The 26276-nt window shown below is 41.3% G+C and overlaps 1 protein-coding gene across 1 annotated transcript in view; it reads left to right on the top strand.

Moving 5' to 3' along the window:
- The window catches only part of nrxn2b (neurexin 2b), a 437850-nt gene that overhangs the window by 54648 nt on the left and 356926 nt on the right, over positions 1–26276 (top strand). Inside the window, exon 4 of the mRNA XM_067261168.1 lies at positions 16321–16350. Within this exon, the coding sequence (XP_067117269.1) occupies positions 16321–16350 (30 nt within the window). The remainder of the gene's footprint in view (positions 1–16320; positions 16351–26276) is intronic.

Genomic DNA, 26276 nt, shown 5'->3' with positions numbered 1-26276 from the left:
TGCTTACTCTTGCTTATCTCAAAAGTGATAGGCGTGTCACTTAGAACATTAGACACACCTACACTGTCTGTGCTCCCCTGCACAGCTGGAACAAGCATGAATTTGAGAAAAAAGGAGAGGAAATTGTGAGCTAAGGAGAGTGTGCTGAGAATAGACTGTGAGCTGCCTTGGAGAGTTATTAAGAAAAAGAGAATATGGAATAGGAAAAATATTCTGACGTGAAAAGAAGGGACTTTATCGTCTGAGCCCAGAGAGACATGAATATTGGTGGGCGAGCACTCTGCGAGAGTGGGGGCAAGATACCCATGGTGGGGCGATAACACACATGACAAAGATAGGGTGACCTGGCTATCTGATGAACTGGAGGACAGTGTGGCCCTTTAATACAGGGTTTGTTCTCCTCACAGTATATAAACACTGCTTATCTTATCTGGGGCTGCACTCTTGCTCCCTGCCTCCCTACCTCCCTGCCTCCCTACTTCCTAGTCTCCCTACCTCCCTGCCTCTCTACCTTCCAACCTATTTGCCTCCTTGCTTTCGTACCTCCCTACCTTCCCTCCTTTCTACCTCCCTGCCTCTTTGCCTCCCTAACTCCCCACTTTCCTACTTTCTAGTCTCCCTACTTCCCTGCCTCTCTACCACCTAACCTCCCAGCCTCTCTGCCTTCTTGCTTTCGTACCTCCCTACCTTCCGTCCTCCCAACCTCCCTGCCTCTCTACCTCCCTGCCTCCCTACCTCCCTACTTCCTAGTCTCCCTACCTCCCTGCCTCTCTACCTTCCAACCTCTTTGCCTCCTTGCTTTCGTACCTCCGTACCTTCCCTCCTTTCTACCTCCCTGCTTCTTTGCCTCTCTACCTCCTAACCTCCCTGCCTCTCTGCCTTCTGGCTTTCGTACCTCCCTACCTTCCCTCCTCCCAACCTCCCTGCCTCTCTTCCTCCCTGCCTCTCTGCCTCCCTGCCTCTCTACCTCCCTGCCTACTCTAGTGGAGAATACCATTACTATTTTAGTGTGTATGTGTGTGTCTTAGCTTGTGTAGTAAGTAAGATACAAAGTAAGATACAAAGAAGTGACAGAAAGGGAGACAAATGGTCTGGCTGGTGCCTTACAAAAAAACAGAAACACAAAAATAATTACAATGTCCCTCTAAGGCTATCTTCTTTATTCGACTGCCCGGTCAACCAAAATGGCTGCAAAAGAATCGGAATCAGAATCAGAAAACCTAAAACTCTTATACAAAATGGCTGAATCTCTAATATAACAATGCTATGTGCTGGTGCTTGACATGTTACGGTTTTGCATAACATATGGATTGTGGTTTGGGATATGCCAATGTGACCAGATGAAAGATATGAGCCATACACACACTCTCCCACAAACATAATCTTCCACAGCACACACACTCATACCGGAGACTGAGAAATTATAATGAAAATGTCTGTCAAGCCACATCAACAGCAGACAGAAAACATTCTAATCTAGCCACGCACTGTGAGTGGAGGTGTGAAATGAGACTTCTGACAAGGAAAAAACACATCAGCCACACTCTTGATCTTTATCCACAAACGGGTATTCAGGAGTGATGTGTCTGTGCGTGTGTGCAGTGTGCATCAGTCTGTAGTGAATGTGTACAGGTATGTGTACATCTATGGTATGACAGGTATAGAGAGTTATACACCTCTGTTTCTGTGTATGGGCATATGCTTGGGTTTTTCTTGCTTTTTTGTTTTGTATGAATACATCATATTTTTGTCAGTCAGAATGGATCGTGGTCATTATTATTTATGATTCTGTCTACTCATAATGGTCTGTGACGTATTCACACACTGTCAACCTCAGAAACATAGTAAGTACACAAACGCCATTTGGTTTGGAAACTGACATCCACAAACTATTTACATAGATGTGCATATACAATACTGTGTTTGTGTGTGTTGATGGGTATGTGCATATTTGAATGTTAATAGACAAGCACCAGTGACACAAAATCACATTTGTGAGAATATATTATTGGAAAGAAAGGGGTACACCATAATATTGCAGAATCAAATCTAGAATATGTTGATGCATCTCTTTTGACACTCAAAAGAAAATATCAGTTTGAATCTAATGAATGTGGATGTGGTGTGTGTGTGTGCGTGTGCCTGTATGCGAGTGCGAATATACACTCTGTGTGTTGGCATGCGTATATGAGAGCCATATGATTTTTGTGTGGGTGTGTGCATGCATGTGTGTTAGTGTGCTTGTGTGTTTTGATATGGCAAGCTCCACCAATTACATCACTGGATGTTACAAAATCAAGGCTCCACTAAACTCTCTCCAATCACTTTTAAGTAAATGTTAGCTCTGCTGTGGGTGGAGTGGATCACTCCAGCCTTTCCCCTGGGGGGCCTCAGAAGGGGGCTGCAGTGGGGTTGAGCGTGCAAGTAAAGCGGGCCGCCAGATAACGGCCCCTGGTGCGTCCCCCCACTCTCCGGGCTCCGGCTTTATCGAATGAGGGGGCCGAACCTTAGCCACTCTCCCTCTCTCACCTCTCGGTTCCGTGACATTTGTCAGGGCTGTGTGATGCCGTGAGTGACAGCTAGAGGCTTTTTGGAGTGTGTGTGAGCAGAGAGGGCCTGGCAGAGAGAGATAAGAGAGGAGACCACACACACACACACACAAACACACACACACACAAACACAAGGGGATTGGCGGCAATGCACACGCTCAAGAACTCCTTTTACACAACGCACACAAACACACGCACATAAACAACTTTCCTATTCCCTACAGACATCTGTCTTTGCATATATTCAATGCATACACATGCATATTGAGGCATTATAGTCTTAGCTCTTTATTGCGAGCACAATCTCACACAGGCACACACATTTTAATACCCAATATACACACACTCTATCTGGATGCATTATAATGCTACCATCCTTACTCAAACACACACACAAAGCTGTCACTTCAGATTGTGATATAGTCGTATGAACAGAGACATATACTATATAAAGAGACAAACCTTTTACATGGTACAAATATGCACAATTACTATGACCATAGGATCAGGGGAATGGAGTCTGTCAGGGAGTTTGGAAGCATGGAAGATTTGGAGATACATGTCCAAATGTTAAAGATTGCATGATGATGATGATGTGGGGTGTCGGGGGGTTGCACGCATGCACCTCTTCCCTCCATATTTGTGTTTGTACTGAAAGAATGAATTTTTACATTTTCACACCAGCAACCCCCTCTAGCTACCAGTCCTTGTAGCTCATCCATATGTATGGCCACACACACACACACGCACACAGAAATGCACGCAAGCGCACACACACACACAAACAGGACCATAGCCCGGCCCAGCTTGCCTTTCTAGTCCTCAGGGACTGCAGCAGATGGCAGCTGTTCAAAAACACAAGTCCCTAGACCTGGGTGCCTTGCCTGAAGAGGTGCCATTGATCATAGAAATGAAGTGGAGCTGACATTGATCATTCGTCCTCCTCCGCATCCCCACGGCTCTCTCACGGAATGTAAAAACGCTTAAGACTCAGATTGAGAGAAAAGAGGACATTCTGGGGTAGGCACTTTTGGAGACCCAAGCATCCAAACAAATATGATCCTTTGATCAAACCGTTTTGACTCATTTGATAGGCGTTGCCGCGGGAGCGGTTGAAGGTGGACGTCGTTCAATGGGCCTTTGGAAGAAAACACATCTTGAAGATAGATTTTCCTATTTCTAAATGAGAGCCTAATTAGATGCTGCTTAACTGACACTGATGGAAGATCCAGAATGCAAATATCGATTCTGCTCTCGGACTTCTCCCCAGATCCAATTCACTTTGCCTTGTATCAATCTTTCTCTCGATAGAACGTAGCTCTATCGGGACGAGCAATTAGTTATAATTACCAAGGCTTAAAATCAAAATGGATTTCAACGAGTAAGTGCTTAGCTGACTGTCTCTGAGATAGCCTGCAATTTCAGTTTTTCCAAACATTTCAAACCCTGTAGTATCTAGGGACTCACAGACCTGAAAGATTAGTGCAACAACATTAATGTTTACTGTCATTGGTGTGACTGCGTTGACAGACACAGTAGAGCACCTAAATGCTAGCCATGGACCTCTCAGGTGTGAAAACCTCAATTGTAATCCTAAACCGTTTAGAAAACATTCCTTCTCTCTGTGTGTGTGGAAGAGACAGTGTGTCCCACCACCTTTGGACCTAGGTAGAGAGCCTGCCCCCCCCCCCCCCCCCCCCCCCCAACCACCAGCCCTCAGAACCTCTCGGGATGGAAACCCTCGCCAAAGGATTGTATCCCATAGAGAACACACAGCATCCATTTTCAATTTTCACTTCCCCCTGTTCAGATAAAGCTCTTTCTTTGGTATAAGGAGCGCTGGATAATTGCATATAATTGGATTTAGCAGTTCAATGACCTTGTGGTCAGACTATCCTATCTTGACAATAAAAGGCTTGGGAGAGAAAACGAGAGGGGGAGAGAAGAAAAGAGAGAGAGAGAGAGAGAGAGCAAGAGAGAGAGCAAGAGAGAGAGAGAATAGTGTGTGCATTTTGTCTTTAGCTTGCTCAGCTATTATGCAGATTGCTTATAGTGGAGGGGTCCATGTGCTATTCTTAGTAATCTCAGCTCACTTTTAGCCTTGACACACAACTGAATAATGATGGTAGCACATTCCCTTCAGTCCCTACTGGGTGGTAATCATGTGAATCAGGCACACACTAACTCATCTCTGCTTCAACTTCAACTACAAATGTGCTACAGAAACAGATCAGTATTGTTCTGCTTCTGAATGTACTGTACAACACATAAATTACAACTTCCTGAATCCAGATCAATCCTTGGCATCTCCCAAAGAGTCCTTCCCTGTACGTTTGTTTTTGATCTGCCCTCATTCGCAAGTTGCTAACAGGCGTGCCTATCCCCCCCCCCCCCCCCCCCTCTCAAACACAAGGGACCAAGGCCTTCTTTAGCATCCACTCTGAATCCGCTATTCCAGTTTCTCACCATGCATCCATCCAGCGGCGCCCTGTTCCTGAGGTACGCTGCACGGAACCGAGTGGAACTGCCACAACTCACTGACAGGGCCGGGAGGGGGGTGTTGCGTGTTGCCAAGATTCGATGACACTGGCACCACCGGCCCTTCTCTGTTCTGCAGCCAACGGCCAAGTGAGGTGGACGTGGGAGTCGGAGGGGGTAAGGATGGTGATGGGCTGAACTAGACGAGCGGTGAGCGGTGACGACCGCACCAGGCTTCATCTACAGGACTGAGCTAATAGGAGCATACCCAACACGAATGTCTCATAGCGCCGAACACCTGTCAGTCTTAAACCTCTCTTCTTGGTAAAGAAGGCCTTTAAAAATAGTTTAGAGCAGATTGTCAGGTTTCATCTGAAGGACTGGCAGTGTGGGATTGGTACAGCATGCCAGATAGATGACGCTGTGACAGATGGCTTCTCTGAAGCAGATAACAGCCCTACCTGATATTCGGGTCCCCTGATGTTCTAGTGCTGTTGGAGGCGTAGCCAAAAGCTTGATGACGGTAGAGCAGGTGGTGAGTTTGTGTGTGTGTGTGTGTGTCAGTGTCTGTGTGTAAATACATGTGTGTATTAAGGAGAGAGACCTGCTTTATGGAACATAGATAGAATCAGAACACACAGGTATACAAACACAGACACACACACACTTGCGTCAGGTGTGTGACTATCTCACCCCTGCGGCTGCCTCTTCTTGGGAAGTGTGTCATTCTCTATGGGTTCCAGGCCACTCTGGCTGCCTCAATCTGCTGCCTTTGGATCAGTGACAGACGCAAACTCAACAGACAGAGACGCAACAAATATGTTTCTCTGTTTACATTTCAATACTTCCTAAGTGCATACAATATAATCTCAACAGCACACAAAGCTTGGTGACTCATGTGTTTGTCATATTCTGCATCATGCTAAGTCATGTTCAACCCAGGTGTGGAATTCAAAGACAGAAACATAGATTCAAATCCGTAGAGAAGCTTTTGAGAAGCTGCTAATATAAATAGCTAGATAATAGCTGCTTGTATCTGTTCCACTCACCTGTGCTTCATCCGTCTCGTTAGTTGGAGAATGCTCACAGTGAAACAATAACCAGTCTGCAGTGTGGGCTTAATGGGGTGTGGGATTCGTGGCAATATAAAAAGGATTTAGGCCTAAAGGCAATTTTACAGAAAGGAGATTTATGAAAGGGTAAGAGTTTATTTTATTGACCTATACCAGCAAGGAGTCTGTACTTTACTTTCTCTCTCGACCAGCAATGAACTAGGCCCTGTAGCAATGGTAAAGTCTGAACATAGTTTCTGAATAAAACAGTCTCCCTAACATAATTACTGGATTTTCTTATTTCATTTTTATATAACCTTTTTTTTTCAAATGCAAATCCAGCTTGACTTTTCAGGCTAGAACCCTATATATTAAGAGGATAATGTAATAAAAATGCACAATGGAAAATGTAATTACTTGCCGTGAGACAGAGAGAGAGATAGAGGCGAAGAGGCTAAAAGAGCTCTTGGGAGAGAAGGATATAAATAGGAGGATAAAAGATAGAGAACAGATTTGAACATGTAACAGTGGTTAGAAAATAGGAGAGTGTCATAGAAGTGAAAGATGGGAAAAATGGAAGGCGCGGAAGAGAGTCATTGACAGACATAGAGGGGAGGGGAGGCGGCAGAGCTAAGAGAGCTATGCAGGAAAGAGAAAAAAATGAAAGGGGAAAACTAAAAGAGACAGTAGGCATGCCAATAGCGACAGCTACGGACGAAAAGAAAGTGGTGAGGTATTTCCAAGAAAGACTGTGGTTCACAGCCACGCCAATATGGCCGTCGTCATGGTAGGAGAGACACAGGAGCCTGTTGCCATGCCAACACGGGGGCGAGCCGCAGCATTTCAGCGCACACGTCTGCACAGGGGCCTCAAACCGTCAAGTGACTTTTAGAAAACCGAGCGCTTAGATTTCGATTGTGTCAAAAAGATGAAAAAAAAATGATTTGGGGCACACTTTTCTAGCTCTTCTCTCCATAATTTGTAGCACTGTACTGGGGCTCATCTTTCTGTGGAATATTGCTGACACTTCAAGGTGATATGCTCCACATTGACAGTGAAAATTATTAATGAAGGTAATAAAAGGCTTTAGCAGGTTTTACGAAGGTAGGATGGAGGAAGTGGACGACAAATGTATACTTGACTGGGGCTTTTACAATTTCGGTCGACCTATCCACACAAACGCACACACACATAAACGTATAGCTATAGTTACACTTACAACACAAACAGCTTTGTCTTCTCCATTATTTGTCCCTACATCCAAGGATTCCATTTTAAGCCTGAGCTGTGCGTCACTATAGATGTTGTCGGTGGGGGGTTCTTTTCTTGCATCCCATCATACGTGAAATACAGTTCCGAATAACAGAACATCGCTATTTCACAGCAGACTGGCCTCCAACGCCTTGTACATCGTGTTTTAACATTGTTGAAATATTTGTTTACAAGGTTCAGTGCCATTTAATTTTCTTGTGATCAACTCTCTCTCTCTTTCTCTCTCTCTGTGTGTCTCGTTTCTTCACTTTGTAGTCTTTGTTTAAAGATGCGGGAGGATTCAGTGTTCTGTCTGAGCCTGGTACTTATTCAGTTTGTCTAATTAGGGGTTAGTTTTCTTAGATAAAAGGAAGCTACGAGGCTTTTAGCTAAACCACAGAAAACGTATGGCTGCACTACAGACCTTAAACAGTATAACAAGTTTCTCTGATACATTCCTTTTGAATTCCCAGTGTATTTAAACCTATAATATGTATATTGTACGTAACTATGTATGTATTTATATATAATAATGTTTGTATATATACACTACCGTTCAAAAGTTTGGGGTCACTTAAAAATGTCCTTATCTTTCAAAGAAAAGCACTGTTTTTTTCAATGAAGATAACGTTAAATTAATCAGAAATACACTATACATTGTTAATGTGGTAAATGACTATTCTAGGTGGAAACGTCTGGTTTTTAATGAAATATCTACATAGGTGTATAGAGGCCCATTTCCAGCAACTATTACTGTATGTGTTCTAATGGTACATTGTGTTTGCTAATTGCCTTAGAAGACTAATAGATGATTAGAAGGATTAGAATTAGAATGCCAAAGGTCTGCAATGTTGCAATTGCTGCAAATGGAGCATTATTTGACGAAAGCAAAGTTTGGAGAACAACATTTATATTTCAAATAAAAATAATTATTTCTAATAATAATAATTAACCTTGTAAATGTCTTGACTATATTTTCTATTCATTTTGAAAGTTATTTGATAAATAAAAGTGTGAGTTTTCATGGAAAACACGAAATTGTCTGGGTGACCCCAAACTTTTGAACGGTAGTGTATATGTATATACACACACACATATATATATATGTGCATTTAACCCACACACACACATACATATATATATATTATAAATACATACATTGATATACAAAATACATATTATAGGTTTAAATGCACTTTTTCCTGGAAACCTGGAACCAGAGTCTAGAGTTCCGGGTTGCAAAAAGCAGGAACCAATGATTGTTGGTCTGGCAAGATTTTGAGGACAAAGAATGTACAAATAAGAGATTGAGATGCAATGTTTGCTGGCTTACCTCTTGCTTAACCACTTTAAATCAAACTGGAGCCTGAGGAAAGCATGGAAGTTCGGACGAGATTTGCTGTTTCTCATATTATATTTTTGGGTATTAGAGCCATTATTCACCCAAGCCAAGTTTAACTTCTATAATAACTTAGTACCATTTAAACGTACAGTAACACATTTTAACAACTTAGCAGCACTTAAGTTGTTAAAATGTGTGGCACACTATGTTCACTTTTTGAACATGTTAGCTCGTAACCACCACTTAATGCAGTGACAAAACCAGTATATAGAAACCATGCAGGGGCTCAAAGATTATTTGTAAGACTTGTGACAGATTGTCAATATATCACATTACAACAAAACACACCCGAACACATCTTTTGCTTCTACAGGTTTTGAATTAAAACATATGATGCTTTGTTAAAAAATGTGTTTGCTAAGTTCACTAACTGATGTTTTCTGCATAAATAATTCAAGAACCACTACACATCATGTACTTAATGCATGGATTCATATGTGATTAATCTTGCATAATTACCTAACTTTCTCCAAGGAAGTCAACTTGCCAAAGAGACGTGAATTCACTTGGTTAATTGAGTTTATCAAACTAAATGACGAAGATGCAACATGCCATTATGTTGGAGGACATTAAGTTCTCATTATTGTATGTTTTCGTGAATACCTGCTGAGTTCTCCTGGCACCAAACAGCGTCACACAGCCATAAAGTACGCTGTTGTATAGGAAACACAAACAGTCGTTAGCATTCCTCAGTCTTAGTAACGCGAAACATACAAAGATAATGCAGTAAATATAAAAGAACACAATCTGAGACCGTGGGGAGAGAGGAAATTATCGTCATGAAACATTAAACATCAACAAATGCTCGGGGCAAGGTGGTGTTTCAAATTAACATCTCAAAGGATTCGTTTAGGTTGTGAAACTGAGCTTATATTGCATAGGGCTAAAGGGTTCGATACAAACTTTGGGCTTTGAAACAGGCAGCAACAGGTGACAGGTGAGGGAATACAATCAAATGAACATTAATAAAGAAACAGAGAAGCCACAGATGATTGGAACCGTGTTATTAAGCCTCTGATAAGCTTCGAGAGGGTGGTGTGATCAATAGTGATGCCTTTGGAGAATGGTTCCTTGTCGAGCAAGAAAAGCACTAGGGCTTGTGGGCATTGGCCTTGCTAAGCACCCTCTCGAGATGGGCATAATGTTCATATCCGCTTTATTTGAACGTGTGGCATCCGATGGCAATTAGATGTTGCTTCACCAAGCTAAAGGGAATGAAAATAGAACTGAACGTTTGGGAAACTGGTCCCAGCCCTTTCAGCCGCTCATGACGGAAGCATAGTGAAGAGTCAATTCACAGCCTTCCCCCAACAACCAACCATGAAAGGAAATGCGTCAGTTCCTTGTAGAGGGTCATGCTATCAGTCAGATGCATGTGAAGCACGAGGGATGACAGAATTAAAAGGGGAGAAGGGGAGATTAAATATTAGCATCAGCGTGGGGCCTAGGTTAGGAAGCATTGTTTCGCTATTATGAAATGTCACTTATATATTATTATATTACAGCTATACAGTTATACAGCCCTTGAGTTGTACAGTCCTTGAGTCAAAGTGTTTTACATTGAGTGTGAAATCTCATAGGGTACACATAGTACTGCACATCAAAACCATAACCAGCTGAAGGAAAATTTTCATTTTCTGGAATCTAATGCATTGATTGGAACACATGCAAGCAGGTCACCATAGACCACTCTTCGTTTCTTCCCAACCCAAATTCTAATATAAGAACATTTCTGTGTCATACCATATGTAGTTTCTGTTTAATTAAAGGAGCGGTTCAGTTGTCTACTCCCTGCCAATCTGAAAGAGTATCCAATTAATTCAGCGAATGTATCTCAGACAAATTAACCGAGTTTTAATGAATAAAATGTGCGAATGAAATGAATCACTGAACTATATGTGATTAATTTCAGAAAGTTAGGTGAACATCATTGCGATATGATACATATTTAACCTGATGCTGTAGGACCGTGGTTCTCTCTCTCTCTTATATACACACGGGTGCACACGCACACACCTGTTTACGCTCACACACACGCACACACCTGTTTACGCTCACACACACGCACAAAAAACAAAAAACAAATCAGGGCAGATGGGGAAGGACCATTGGCAGACTGATTAAAATTGACATCGTAAATCTCGGGCGACTTTCCACTGCCTCTATATGGAGATTCCTTATTTGATCTGGTGCCATTGGATCTAAAGGAATAAGTGTTTGGAATTCACGTCAAAACATTTCATTTCTAATCTCGCTCCAACTTGTCTGACCTTCATCTCAAATATTCCATTTAAATGGTAAACCACTTCATTTGACATGTTTTCAAACAACTCCATGAACTTGACTTGACACACGATGACTGTAGTGAGAGCTAAAGTGTAAAGTCACCATAAAGATTTTATGTTAGCCCCTCTTAACCTAAGTGCCTTTCTAGGGTCAAGAGTTCCCAATGGCATTAAATCAGAAACCGCCGTACCCTAAACACACCTACTCACAGACACACACATGCACAAATACACACATTTTTGCAGGCAAACAGAAATTATATTTCTCAAAAATATGAATGAATATCACGCTGGAATACAGCTGAATGTGAAAACGTCTTATGCCAGCAAAACCAACCACCCTTCATATTATAAACGGAGAGCTGGGACAGATTTCTAAGGGAGAGGTGGGTCCATCTGTTTGATGTATTGACGACTTAGCCTGTTGACAATTAGCGACATAGGGTCAAGTATACCTCACTGGAATGATGACTGAGGAGTCAACGTGGTTTTTAACTGAACATTTTGAAAATGTATTCAAGTATGAAGGCTGGATAATGTATCGATGCAAGATAAACAGCAGATAGCAAGAATTATGGCCTTCCATTTGATGTCAGGGCGAGGAGGTTAAACTAAGGGTTTCTTAGTTTAATCTGACAACTCAATTATTGAAAAAGAAAGAGGTGTGGAGATCAACTCATAACCAGTTCCCTCCCTTGTTGTCCCAATAATCTCTGCAGATCCATCTCTTTCTCCCTCTTACTATCACTCCCTTTCTTTTCCCCATATCTCCTTCTGTTCTTCAAGAGAACCAACGTGAATTATTAAAGCATTTTAAATTTAGCTTGAGTTTCTATATTACTATAACTGTGGAAAGACCTCATGCATTATACATAGGCCTATTGAGATGTATATTCACCTTCACTAAGTATTAACTCCAGACATCTTTTAAACAAATGTTTTTACAAATGGCTCCAGCTCTCTCAGTAGCCCTGAGGGCAGAAGACACACTTGCACTGTTATGAGATGATACATCAATATCAAAAGTCATTCCTCAGTTACAGTATAATGCACTACAATGAGATACATGAACAGCTTTTATGTGTCAAAGTTAGCCTTGTCATACAGAGGTAAACTCTCAACTTGGAGATTATTTATGATGTTGCTAGGTAATACAGTACGAAAAATATGTTTTACTGCAAAGCAACTTTTATTACCTAATGTTAATGTAGGTTATATCTTTTCTAAACAAAAAAAACACAACATCTTAATAAAACAAATCACATATTATTATGTATTTTTCTCCTGAAGGTGTGGCAACAGTGTGTGCAAGCATATGGTAGTGTGGGTATCCTTAGAGGATATTGAGGTTAAACATGCCATTTCAGCTCGACAGGGGTCCAAACATGAACACACACACACAAACACACTCACACACTCAAACACCTCTGTATTACAGTCTATCTTTACCACTGGCGAACGATGGAATTTGAGACAGACTGGGGAGAAGGGAGGATAATGATGATGACTCTCATTCTTCTTTGTCCCTTTCAAATGTCCTTGGTATCCCCAACTCCTGTCTCCTTGCACATCTGTTCACATGTGCATATATGATGGAAAGGCCTAGTATATGGGGTTTTAACAGCAGCTCAGCACCATAGGTGGTTGGGTAAACACTTGGTGAGTGATGGGCATTTGACAAGGTCGCTCAAGATTGAACCTGTTGCTGAAATGATAATCGAGCAACATTGTTCATTTTCCAAGTGAACTCTGTCGCTTATCTCGATGAAGATGCAATTATCTCTAAAACCCCGTCATGGTGCATTGATGTAACTCACGCCCAAATCGTGTTGACGTCTATCCCATGCGTGGATTTTTTCCCCTCTGGACTATTGGAGCTGTTTTCTCACACAAGGCTGTAGAGTAATCGGTGTAATTCAAAGGGTCCTGCCCAGCAGTGGTGGTGCACATATAGAAGACTGGAGGCGGAATGGAGGAGATGATGAGGAGTGGAGGAAGGGAGGAGTAGAGCAGAAGGAAGCTGCAGCTGGCTGATTGAGCGGTTGATTTGGTGGGAGCAAACGAGGGGGAGGAAGAGAGAGGGAGAGAGAGCGGGCCACATTTCGCGGATGCACGTCCCCCTCCTAATGGCAGAATTATGACCCTTCCCCATCTGTCAGTCAATCATCTCCAGCCAATCAGAGCTCATCCCCATCTCGGCTCCAGTTTGGCTGGGCACTCCCGTCTGCAACTCAATTAAGGATCAAATCAGATATTCAGATGTCGGTATAGAGGGAGATTTATAGAATGAAGTTGTATTTTCATTATCCCCCCGTATGTGAAAGTGATACTGTTTGTGGTAGCGGTAATTTGATTTGTGCCAGAAGGAGTTTGAGAGTGCAGATACAGTTCTGTGGTTCAGAGTGTGTGTTGTGTGCTCATCAATGGTGACCTCTCTTTCTGCAGGGGCTTATGGTACAGATAGACTTTCACATGGGGTCAACTGGCAAAATTAAGATAAAAGCATACTCCCTGAGGCTGTTGGCCATCTTTTTCTCTCCTTCTCTCTCTCTCTCTCTCTCTCTCTCTCTCTCTCTCTCTCTCTTTCTCTCCCTGTCTCTTGATCAAACACACAGACACACACACACCTTTATTTCCTCATTTGTATTCTGTGATATGTTAGGGTTTTCATTCCTCTGTGTTGATTACCAGATTCCTGTGCCACCCCTCGATCTCGTCATTTTTGGTCAGGGGCTGAGACGCCTGCCAGCTGACGATGCCACCAGCTGCTGCCGCCTTGTCCTTGCCGTCCCTATCTCCTCGCAGCAACGTGCCATATTAACACTCCTCCAACCCTTCCTCCTTCGCTGGCAGTGGGGTGGGCAGGGGGGAGTAGAGGAAGGGAGAAATGATTTGGTATGCACCATCCAGCACAGCCTCCTGTTTCATTGCAGAGCTCTTATCTTCCTAATGGATTAAGGGAGAAAGAACAAAATGAACGGAGGTGGCAAAAGGATGATTGGACTCCCTGCAAAGGACCTGCAGAAAGTGCCGCGAGTAGATAAGTAAAACATGCAGGACATGTTTTGTGCCTGGAATCTCAGTCCTTATTAAGAGTGAGCACGATAGAGAATGGCTCGTACCAGTCTAGAGCAGCCACGGTTGAAGGGGTGAGGAGGGGTGGGTGTATATGAGAAGGGATGGTGATAAGTCTTGCCCCACAAGTGGTTGCTTGATGCTAAGGGTTAGGGGCAGATATAAAGGACATTGTACCACTGGCAGGTGTGTGTCTGTTCTCGTTACAGCCTGTCACATAGCTATTGTTGGTGCTGTAGCCACAGTCACCAATAATAACTCAGCAGTCTTGGTAAAGTCAAAGTACTGTAATATGCCTCATGCAAGCCTATCTCTGTCTACAACTCTTTGGATTGCATAACAAATAGTTACACCCAATGGACTTGCAACAGGTAGTACTCAAATAAAGTTAATGTCAATGTATGCCCGATTGCCAATAGTGGCTATAGCATAGAGGCTATAGTGATGAAATACTACATGATGAAAATGACTCAGTACATTCACTAGGTAGTGTACCATTAGTCAATTTACTGTTGAACACAGCAAATGGTATCCATTTAAGTCAACTTTGCTGCTGTTTTAAAAGATCATGACTGTTTGGTCATTACTTTAACCACTTAAGTAATCAGGTAATCAATGTTCTTTGGCGGCCCTCTTCAAATGCCAGAATGTTTTTGGCTGCCCTCTTCGACTGCCACGGCCTCTAAAATGTTGTTCTTTTTTCACACTATGATGACCTCAGGCAGATTATATCTTGTTTATCCTTTCTATGCTGTTGGCCTATTGGTTCTGGATCTCTGTAAATAAATCTACAGTATACAGCATATCTTATATATCACATTACAGCACCTTGTGGGCCTGTCTCATTTCAGTTCATTGACCAGTACTCACTGAGAGTGTAAGATTAGATGATGTTCCTTGGCTGTCTGTTTTCTGTTGATCGAGATCTTATTTATTTGAAAATAAGATCAGTCAACAAACATTGATACATTGATATGTGACTGAACTGAATCTTATAAAAAACAGGGGTTGCCAAACCTTGAATGATTGTATCAACTTTATTAGCATAGAGTTTGTCTTTAGAGCTAGATTGTGTGCATATTATCCACTTCCAGGCTGACATCAACAGGTCATTTTTCAGTTTGTTTTAATCTGTGTTAATACAGTATATTATCAATTTTACAATCCTATGCATTCCAATGCTGTATGGTGCAGTGTATTGTAGATTCCTAGGTTTTATGTGGTTATTCTACAGGCTATTTTGAACTTGATATCCTGAGGCTTGAATTACTTTGGTTTTGGGGTTACAGTTCCCATCTTAAGATGAAGCTAGTATAAAAGAGCACACACTGCTGTTTAAAATGAAGGGTGTGATCAAATATGGAATGGTTAAACCTAGAGTTCCATAGTGGGAGCATATTAGATGTTGCCTACACTGACTAAATATATCTTCTTTGCTGATTTACACACTGGTCTGTATAGTTACTTCATCAGTAGGTGGGTAACTTGTCAACAGCAGTTAGATGTAATATAGTTTGTCCACAGTTTCATGTGGTGCTGAACTCAATTCAGATATACAATAACAGATGTATGATAGCAGTTGATATGGTCGTGGAATGATAGTAAGAATCATGACATTTATTTCTGTCTTGCCTGTAATGCATTCAAGCTGATTTAGAGCTAACAGAGTGGTGCACATCAACATTGAGTTCAGCTGAGTATCTGTGGCATTGTAAACATTTTATCTGTACAGGTATTTTATAGTTGGCCCTGGGCTGTATCTGATGACACGAAAGATGTTCTTTGGATCTGTTTCCCGATTTATATCTTTTCACTTTTTTGACAAAATCTTGTATTGTGCAGTCACAGTTGGAGATTTTACCCTTTACGGGAGACAAATTCAGTTAAAGCTTTTCTCTGCCAAACAGTTCTGTGTGTGTTCCATAAGTACCTCAGAGAAAAAAAAAGCATTTGTGTGAGCAATAGCCTTCGGGGGTTGCACCAAATGAAAATGCTTTTTTTTTTCTATCCCCCACACCTCACTCAAGAAGTGTTTGCTTGTTTTCCGTTATCTACTTTCTCTCTCTTTTTTTTGTTACCTTTGAGTTGAACTCTGACATCCGAGTCTGCCCGGTGGATGTCTGTCACAAACTGCAGTCCAACGTTGTGACAATGCTTTTTTTCTTCCCGTGCCTTTTATGACCTTCTTTTTTCCTTTCTTTTCTTTTTTTCTGTTCTTTCCTTCAAGGTCTGGCGCACCTGACGTTAAACAACCAAGGTATGGGTTCATTCCTTTTTGTTTGGTTTTTTTGAGGAATTGAAAGAGCCTCTCTTTGCCCAAACCTCCTCTTCCTCCACTTATTCTTCCTCCACTTTTTCTCCACCTTCTTGCTCCCTTCATCCTTCCATCATCTTTTACCCTTTATCTGTCCTTGTCCCTGGCGATCCACCTGTTTTATTTCCTCTCCCTTCCCTGGCCATGTTTCTCTGTTTTGGTTGTGCGTCCTTCCCTCCTTCCTGTCATTTCCTTGTGTTCTTTGTGACCTCACCAATGTCCGTCCCACCCTTGTCCTGTCCTCTGGCTCTCGTCCTGGATCCTCACCTCTGAATACCTACTACAACGCCACTCCCCGGCTTCAGGTAACGCTTTTCTGCTCTAAACCTTTGTTGCCTGGGTTTGAAAAAAAGTGTTGTATGTGATTGATCTGCTGAATATGAATTGTTACTAACCACTTTAAAGGGTAATGTGTTGAATGCACAGAGTCTCCAATCACCACTCTGCTGTCATTCACATTGTTTGGCATCCATGTAGTCCTCAGATATGGTTGAAGTTTATAGAGTTGGCTTACAAGCTAATGTGTACCAATATTGTGCGTTCACTTTCTTTATGTTGTTAAATTGGAAAGATTAATAGTTTGTGACATATTACATAAGTTGTGAGCGAGCTATTGAGTTATTCTGCATTGTGTGCCGCTTATTACACTGTGCTCGATACCAACGTAAATATGATTGTTGATATGTAAATAACTCATGCATTCTTATTCAGCACAACCCATGCAGACACACAATGTAGCAATGCAAAGCCCTTCCTCAGTGTTATTCTCCTCATAACTGTGACCTTTATCTTCAGTGTGTACCAAAGTCTGGATGGCTCTGTGACCTCTCAATGTGAACTTCCCCAGCAATATGTTGAAGAGGGAAAGTTCAGGAGAGAGAGGGAAAGTACATGAGACAGAAAGCGTGAGAGGGAGTGAGAGAGAAGAACAAGGGAGACCAATGGCGATAGATATATTGACTAGGGAATACTGTGACCTTTAGCAGACTACAGCACTCTCTGTAATATTATTTCCTACATCAACCTTAGCTCTGATGCACTGGGATATGACCAATAAATGTGACTCACCCCCACCTACTGTAATTAGCCATTATCGGGCTGTCACTACTAAATTGCTCTCTACTTTAACTAGTAAGTCCACATATTAGAAAAGAGCCAGAGGCCCAAGCATACAACTAGAACTACAACTGTTTCGCAGCCATGACTGACTGATTGCCATGCATTTCAAAGGATATTACTGACAATATGGCGTTTCTATAATGAGGATACTAGTGTTTCAGAAATGTGATAATTGGAGCAACAGCTCTTTGGATAAATTCCACAGTGACCTTTTAAAGAAATGTAAAATACATTTAAAAACTGTGCCAACTCTCCCCCCAGTCTGGCAATGAATGTTGGTCTCAATGACTTGCAAGGCAACTTAATGTTTCATGTGTGACATTGAGACTCAGAATATATCTATGTTTTTACGTTGTCATAATAAATCATAATTCCAATGGCTTGATATTTCTATTTTATACTAAAGATTGCCATCTTAGTAAAGATAAAAAGCAACTGCTGTTGTATCAGTTCGGAGTGCTCTATCTTTGGTAAATCTTTTCTCCACCACTTCCAAACACAGGATCCATACTGGAAGCTAGACCCGCAGCTCAACCTTAGCTGTTGCTCTTTTGACAGAGGAAGCAAACACCTAGTAGCTACGGTAGATATTTTGTTGTTGGACAGCCACAGTCTAGAAGGCAGTGGCACAAGGCAGTGATGAGCAAACCCGTTGGAAGAGTGAAAACAACAGAGAATCATTAATGCCACTTATTTGAATGTGAGCGTACAGATATATAGTATTTTAGAATGTACGTTTTCTTACAGGATCAGCTCTTTATGAGCAGACTGTTCCTTGTCATCCTTGGATGGTTCCATCAGTTGACAGCATTGAGGTCTGATTGGATTTAAAATGTACAACTGACAGCAGAGAAGCTCAGTTTGCTTAAATTATTTGTCCGCATAGGCTAGGTGTACTACACTCAGGCTCAATTGAGTAGGGTCTATAATATATTAGCATGTGTTCGGTCTTCCAAACAACTCAATTTTGAGCACTGTTAGTAATTTACAACACAAACACATAAAGCTTCTTTTTTTCGTCTTTCAAAATATGTATTGATGTCTGGGTTTTAGTTCCAGCTTCATATCAGATGATTCTCCAGTGAGGCCGTGCCCACTCTGTCAGCACCCTGCAACATAAAATAAGAATATAAAACAAATAAGTTCTGCAGCGGTGAAGATAAATTTGCACCCATGAAAAAGAATCAACACTTTATTTGGAGAGTGATTCTGAGGATGATCTAAATGCTTAATATACACATTTGCTAAACGATCAACAAATATAAAATTATTATAAACCAACCTCCAACCCTAAACCTAAAAGGTGCTACTCTGGATAAAATACTGCTTTTAAGATTATAATCTGATCCCCAACTCACCAGGACCCCCCCCCCCCCCCCCCCCCCCCATTTGCTGAGAATAAGAGCTGAGTGCAGAACGTATTAACGTATTAATTAAAAAGTTGCCGCCGTGCTATTTCATTGTTCAGTGCATGACTCAATGGGGCACATCAACAGACACCTTCAGAGTCTCCATAACTCGGATATGACACAAGGAGCCATAATCTCTCATCTCTATGCTGGGTCCTTTTTCACCCTCTGACATTTCCCCTCTCATCTCCGTCTGGCGTTACTTAGTGGCGCTGCCCGTCTGCCCCGTCTCCTTTCTTAACCCACCCGTGCTGTTTACCTGGCCTGTGCGCTCGCAACACAAAGAGGTAATTGGACGCACATGAGGAATTGGAAATTTGGTATTAAGACGGTTCCCTGCATTCTCACCCTCACAGCCCACCCCAAGGACGCCGGCAGGAATTTTGGGCCCCATGAAAAAAAATGGGGAAAAAAACTAAACAAGTTCCTCATTTATATTAGTTTTTCTATTTTTTGGTGCCCCTGTCAGTCAAGGGCCCTTGGAATTGTCCAAACATTTCCCCCCTATACGGTGCCCCTGGCCCACCCCATTCACACATGCAGTGTTCATCGCCTATTCTCAATTCCGGTCCATGACAGTTTAGGTGTTTCTTCAGCGGTGTTCCAAGTGAGGTCTGACCTCAAGCCCATCTGGACATTCCCACTCGGATGTTGAGAAGAGAACGGTCATTTATGAATTCAAAGGCAATGAGAGAAAGGGAAACACTGGGACAAAAGAAACGCAACACAATGGATCTATACACATACACAACTCAAAACACAATTTATGAATTCAAAGGCAATGAGAGAAAGGGAAACACTGGGACAAAATAAACGCAACTCAATGGATCTATACACATAAACAACTTAAAACACACATACTATTTGTGTCAAACTCTCCCTCATTGTTGAATGTATCGGCTACTAATGTGTGAGGCACCAGGGGGGTATTCCAGGTAGCGGGTTTAGCGAAAACTTTGAGTTGGTTAACGTTGAAAAGAGGCATACTCCCGGTTTTCCGTTCCAGAAAAAGAGGTAACAAAAACCTTTTGGACAGTTTCCATGGTAACTTACTCTGTGAACCTAACCTGCCCGCTAGCAGGTATTCCGTAACAAACTCTGCGTTTCTACCTATCCCCTCCCACTTTCTGAGCCTAATAGCTTTGGCAGACATGGGATATCCTTTCCTGGTTTAGCCGGCCGATCTCGAACAAAATGTAATTCGCTTAATTATACGCCGGGATAGGATTTTAAGACTGCGATTCGATGTGCTTTAATTCCCTGATGAATACTTAAGTTCACGTTACCGTTTCCCGTCACAATCTGTAATTTATTTTAGCAACATTCTCAGCCCTTACATCACTAATGTAACACACCATGGACGTGCACTCAGAACCGACCAAATGCTTTTTGGCACTGAAATAAAGACAAATAATTGAAATTGTATTTGGTCTTCTTCATTGCCTACAAATAGAGATCCAACAATGAGTTTTTAACGGCTGTTGTTCCTACAATTTACATGATTCACCTGTGACCATGTACCGTCCTGTAACTGGTGTTTCAGCAAATCAATTTCAAGATTGTAGGGGGTCGATATTGGCCAAACAACGGAAACTAATTCCCCTATGGTTTGAACGAAGATGGGAAACTGAACAGTGTATGCCAATACCAATGGCATTACATTTATTTGACTCTATGGGTTAAATCAGAGCAAGAATGGTCAAAGTAAGTTTAAATAAAATTATCATTTAATCATATTGCAAAGAATCAAGAATCCACAGATGCTTCACAATTCCTTTTATACCCAAGAACAACTAATCACACCACAATCTTGACCCTTACTTATCAACATATGAGTAGCAATGCTACAGTAAGTTACACAATGATGTGCGAGAGCCATCAAGTTGAGACTCCATCCAGTAACTCCAGATTTTACCATAGGAGAGGTGGGGGCAGGTTGATAGCCTTGCAAGATCAGCCTTTCATCTTCTGCCCTAAGTATACCATCTCTTGGACAAAATAGAAATTCAGCAAATTCAACAATTATTTCATATAGGCTATTGTTCCTACAATTAACATCACCTGTGACCATGCACCCTCCTGTAACTGGTGTTCCAGTAAATCTTTTTCAAGATTAGCCTTTATTCTTCTACCCTAAGTAGGTCTACACCATCTCTTGGTCAGTTTTTGGAACTTTCTTCATGAGGTGCAGTTTGTACAACTCATTAACTTGTAACTGGGAATAAATGAGATTACATTAAATTCCACAGTTCCACATGCAGAATTCACTTGCCAATAAATGAACATTTCACTGTATATAGCATCCATGCTCTGTTCAACAGGATCAGAATGTGCAAATCGTTTTTTATATTCATTATTCTCATGATGTCAGTGTATCTGACAATTCCACACAAGCCTGTAAATAAAAGTACATGGGGAGAGAACTACCAGTAGCTACCATACATAATATTCTGCATCCATTTCTGCGGCAGCAATGTCTCTTTGTCATCTTAATCATCATCATCATCATCCTGTGATGAAAAGCATTCAGTTGGGGGTAACTGCTACTACAAGTTGAAATAGGCACCAATTGATATTTACTTTTGTATCATGTCGAATATGATTAAAACCTAGGTTACGTACGTAACCTTATACCTTATAACCTTATATCTCATTGGGCTCCATCCTCTTCCTCCAACGAGCAATTCTAAGTTTGGTCGTTCTGAAGTCGTCTACTTTTCCCTGTGAAAGCAAGCTGTTTCACCTTTGGCCTAGTTCAGACAAAATCTGAATTTCCGCAGTCTGAATTCAGCAGTCTGAATTTCAATCATCTGAATTCACGCAATCTGAATTTCAGAAAATGTATATTTCTGGATCAAAATAATTCAGTTTGATGAAATTCGACATACAAATATTTCATATCTTTCATATTCAAATTCAGATACCTTTGTCAGCTTTCTAGCTCCATAGAAACCCCCCCAGCTCTATTAAACTGTTAGTTGTTTGCGGTCTCAAAACCTTTGTCCTATTCTGCCACGTCCACTATGCAAATCAGGTTTGGATGTCTGTGTTTCTGTGATACAGACAAGTGGAAGAGAGTACATCAATGCATGGAAACGTGTGTTTGTTATGAGGCTACCTGGAGCTTTCTAACAGCGTGTGTAAGACAGTTTGAAGATGTGTGTATGTGTGTGCCTGTGTACAGCATAGTGAAAAAGGCCTGGTGTGGTCACTGTTGATGGATCTGAGCAGGTTTTGGTCCCTATCACTGGTCATCACAGGCTGCTGAACCAACTGAGAAAAATCAATGTTCCTGCTACTCACAAACCATGTCCTTCACAGTTGGGAAGGGCAAACCCCAGGCTTCAATACTGATCCTTATCTGCCTGTCTCCAAGCCTGCCACAAACTTTGAATATGCGTGCACACACAGGTTCTGAGACAATCTGCTATCAATTATTTATATTATTCAATGCACTCATCACTTAAGTTGCGCATTATTCTCACAGCTGACTTAACCCAAGATGCTAGCTTTAAACGAAGACTGTTGCCTTTTTCCAAAATAACTTTTGTAAATAATTACTTATCTCGTAAGGTAGTTTTACTGATTGAATAATCATTTCTAAATGTGATTTCAACTGTTTCCCAGGAGATGAAGTAATGATATTAAATATTATTTACGAGGAAAAACATGAAAATATTAATATATAAGTGTCAAGGCAAAACATACACATTTGTTTACCTAAATATAAGCATAAAGCATGCATAGTATTTTTCAATAATTCTAATATCAAATAAGATCAGGGGGTCAGATGGCTGAGCAGTTAGGGAGTTGGGCTATTAATCATAAGGTTGTTGGTTCGATTCTCGGCCATGCCAAATGACATTGTGTCCTTGGGAAAAGCATTTCACCCTACTTGCCTCGGGGTGAATGTCCCTGTACTTACTGTAAGTCGCTCTGGATAAGCACGTCTGCTAAATGTAAATGTAAGATCGTCCTCTTTTGCCATGTTTGCTTACTATTAACTTACCCACTTAATTTATGTCCACATTTTAGTCCCACTTCTCGAGACTAGCTAGAAATAAAGTTGGTCACTTTCCGACAAAAAAATACACAATAACACTTTGGTTCTGATCCCATTCTTTTGGCCCAGAAGGCTCCTTAAGTCTTCACATAGTATTCTTCTCCAGAGGACTTTCTCTCTTTAACAGGCCAATCAAGGGGCTTCTTAATGAATCTGAATGTTGCATCGTTAATGAAATAATAGCAAACCTAATGGGGCAAAATCTCCAATGTTTCCAGCTCCTTAGTTTTTGATTGCAGATGATTTTAAATGCGGCTCGTTGAACTTGTTACATGAGACTTGTTACAAAGCTCCACTCTCATTGTCGAGAGGTTAAACACGACCAGAGAATCCGATTAAGGAAGTCCAGGGAGAGAGCTATTGGCAGGAACATTTCTGATCTCCTTGCAGATATCGAAATATAGGGAGTGTCTCATCTGATGCTAATCTACCACCATGTGTAATAGACTAAGTACCAGCAAAGATGGACATCTCCTTTTCAGTGAAGGGATGATGATATTCCTGATTGGATATTCATAGTTTCTTCACTAAAATGCAGACCAAAACACAAAGGGGTGTGGACATACATGTACAGTGAGGGAAACAATTATTTGATCCCCTGCCGATTTTGTACATTTGCCCACTGACAAAGAAAGGATCAGTCTATAATTTTTATGGTAGGTGTATTTGAACAGTGAGACAGAATAACAACAAAAAAATCCAGAAAAATGCATGTCAAAATTGTTTTAATTGATTTGCATTTTAATGAGTGAAATAAGTATTTGACCCCCTCTCAATCAGAAAGATTTCTGGCTCCCAGGTGTCTTTTATAAAGGTAACAAGCTGAGATTAGAAGCACACTCTCAAAGGGAGTGCTCCTAATCTCAGTTTGTTACATGTATAAAATACACCTGTCCACAGAAGGAATCAATCAATCAGATTCCAAACTTTCCACCATGGCCAAGACCAAAGAGCTGTCCAAGGATGTCAGGGACAAGATTGTAGACCTACACAAGGTTGTAATGGGCTACAAGACCATCACCAAGCAGCTTGGTGAAAAGGTGACAACAGATGAAGGAATGGAAGAAACACAACAGAAATGTCTATCTCCTTCCGTCTAGGGCTCCATGCAAGATCTCACCTCGTGGGGTTGCAATAATCATGAGAACGGTGTGGATTCAGGCCAGAACTACACAATAGGATCTTGTCAATGATCTCCAGGCATCTGGGACCATGGAAACAATTGGTAACACACTTCCCGTGAAGGAATTAAATCCTGCAGCCCCCGCAAGGTCCCCCTGCTCAAGAAAGCACTTGTACAGGCCCGTCTGAAGTTTGCCAATGAACATCTGAGGAGGAGAACTGGGTGAAAGTGTTGTAGTCAGATGAGACCAAAATCGAGCTCTTTGGCATCAACTCAACGTGTTTGGATGAGGAGGGGTGTTTTTCTGCTAAGGGGACAGGACAACTTCACCGCATCAAAGGGACGATGGACGGGGTCATGTACCGTCATATCTTGGGTGAGAACCTCCTTCCCTCAGCCAGGTCATTGAAAATGGGTCGTGGATGGGTATTCCAACATGACAATGACCCAAAACACATGGCCAAGGCAACAAAGGAGTGGCACAAGAAGAAGCACATTAAGGTCCTGGAGTGGCCTAGCCAGTCTCCAGACCTTAATCCGGAGGGAACCGAAGGTTTGATTTTCCAAACGTCAGCCTCGAAACCTTGACGACTTGGAGAAGATCTGCAAAGAGGAGTGGGACCAAATTCCTCTTGAGATGTGTGCAAACCTGGTGGCCAATTACAAGAAACGTCTGACCTCTGTGCCACCAAGTACTAAGTCATGTTTTGCAGAGGGGTCAAATGCAAATCACTCATTAAAATGCAATTCAATTCATCAAAATCTTGACATGCGTTTTTCTGGATATTTTGTTGTTATTCTGTCTCTCACTGTTCAAATAAACCTACCATTAAGATTGTAGACTGATCATTTATTTGTCAGTGGGCAAACGTACAAAATCAGCAGGGGATCAAATATTTTTTCCCCTCACTGTACACACACATTAATTTTTCCATTTATAAATGCACCTGTCATGTCTTGGAACTTGCATGAGACAAAGCAGACGCACAGCTATGACTGACACTGCATGTTAAATGTGTTATATCAACACGAAACAGAAAGCTTTAATAGAAACTTGTAGAGATAGAAATGTATGGGGACATGGGAACTGGTAGAATTAGGATGTTACAATGAGAACAAAGAGTGATGACTTGATCACAGCGTAAATTAACAAATTATTGATAACACATGCTGGTAGGCCTATGAAAATTGAGTTTAATATCCTGTTTATGAGATACTCATATGGTATGTACTCTTGAGTGCGAAAAACTAATTCAATCAGGGCTTTTTTGTATTCCAGTATTTAGAGAGCAAAACTAGTTCAGTCCATCCCTAAATGTCTAAAACAGTCTACAGAAAAAGTTATAAATATATTGCAGTATCTTTCAAGAAAAACAACATCATTAATTTCCTGGATGTCTTTCAAAATCTGGAAATGCTCAGCCTAATCTTCAGTTCAGGACCATCCTCTCCAAAGCATCATCATGTCCAAAGAGAACATCCCAACTGTATACAACAGGGATCTATTTAATATCTAACATTGATCACTTTTAAAAACCTCAGAATCTTCTGAAACAAACTTTACAGTTAGTGCACTTCCAGTATTTTTAACACTTCACAAAAACGTTAATTAACTCAAAATGTAATAGCGTATTGATTACAAATCAAAATAAATCAATAATACCAATAAACATTTAGATTGATGGACAGGAGTCATTGGTAAGCATGCTGTCAAAATCATATTTTCAAACATAACTATAAAGGTAACCTTTCACCTACATTCTCTTTAATGACAAATTACATGGACCAATCCCCCCCCCCCCCCATCCCAATGTTTCCTTGGCTACAATGTCTCGTCCTATTGTTTTGTTGCTCTCTATATATTACAAATTCTTATTTAGAAAGACCCTTAATTGAATTTTCCCCCTAAGGCATTAATCTTGAGGGCAGATTGGTCCAGGGCTAGAAATTGGATGCGGGTCAGGTTTTTACATGCTGTAATTAAGGTCACTAGGGGCCAGTGTGAGAGAGAGAAAGAGAGAGAGAAAGGGAGAGGGTAAAGAAAGGGAGGTTAGTAAATGCAGGGATGGTATAGTTGGGTATTGGTGAACAAAAGGTGCAGTTGCTATTATCAGACTATAATTACCGAAACTTGAGTGGGAGGATCAAATATGAA

Source organism: Osmerus mordax, chromosome 23, assembly GCF_038355195.1.
Source record: "Osmerus mordax isolate fOsmMor3 chromosome 23, fOsmMor3.pri, whole genome shotgun sequence".
Lineage (NCBI taxonomy): Eukaryota > Metazoa > Chordata > Actinopteri > Osmeriformes > Osmeridae > Osmerus > Osmerus mordax.
This window is presented reverse-complemented; position numbering and strand designations above follow the sequence as displayed.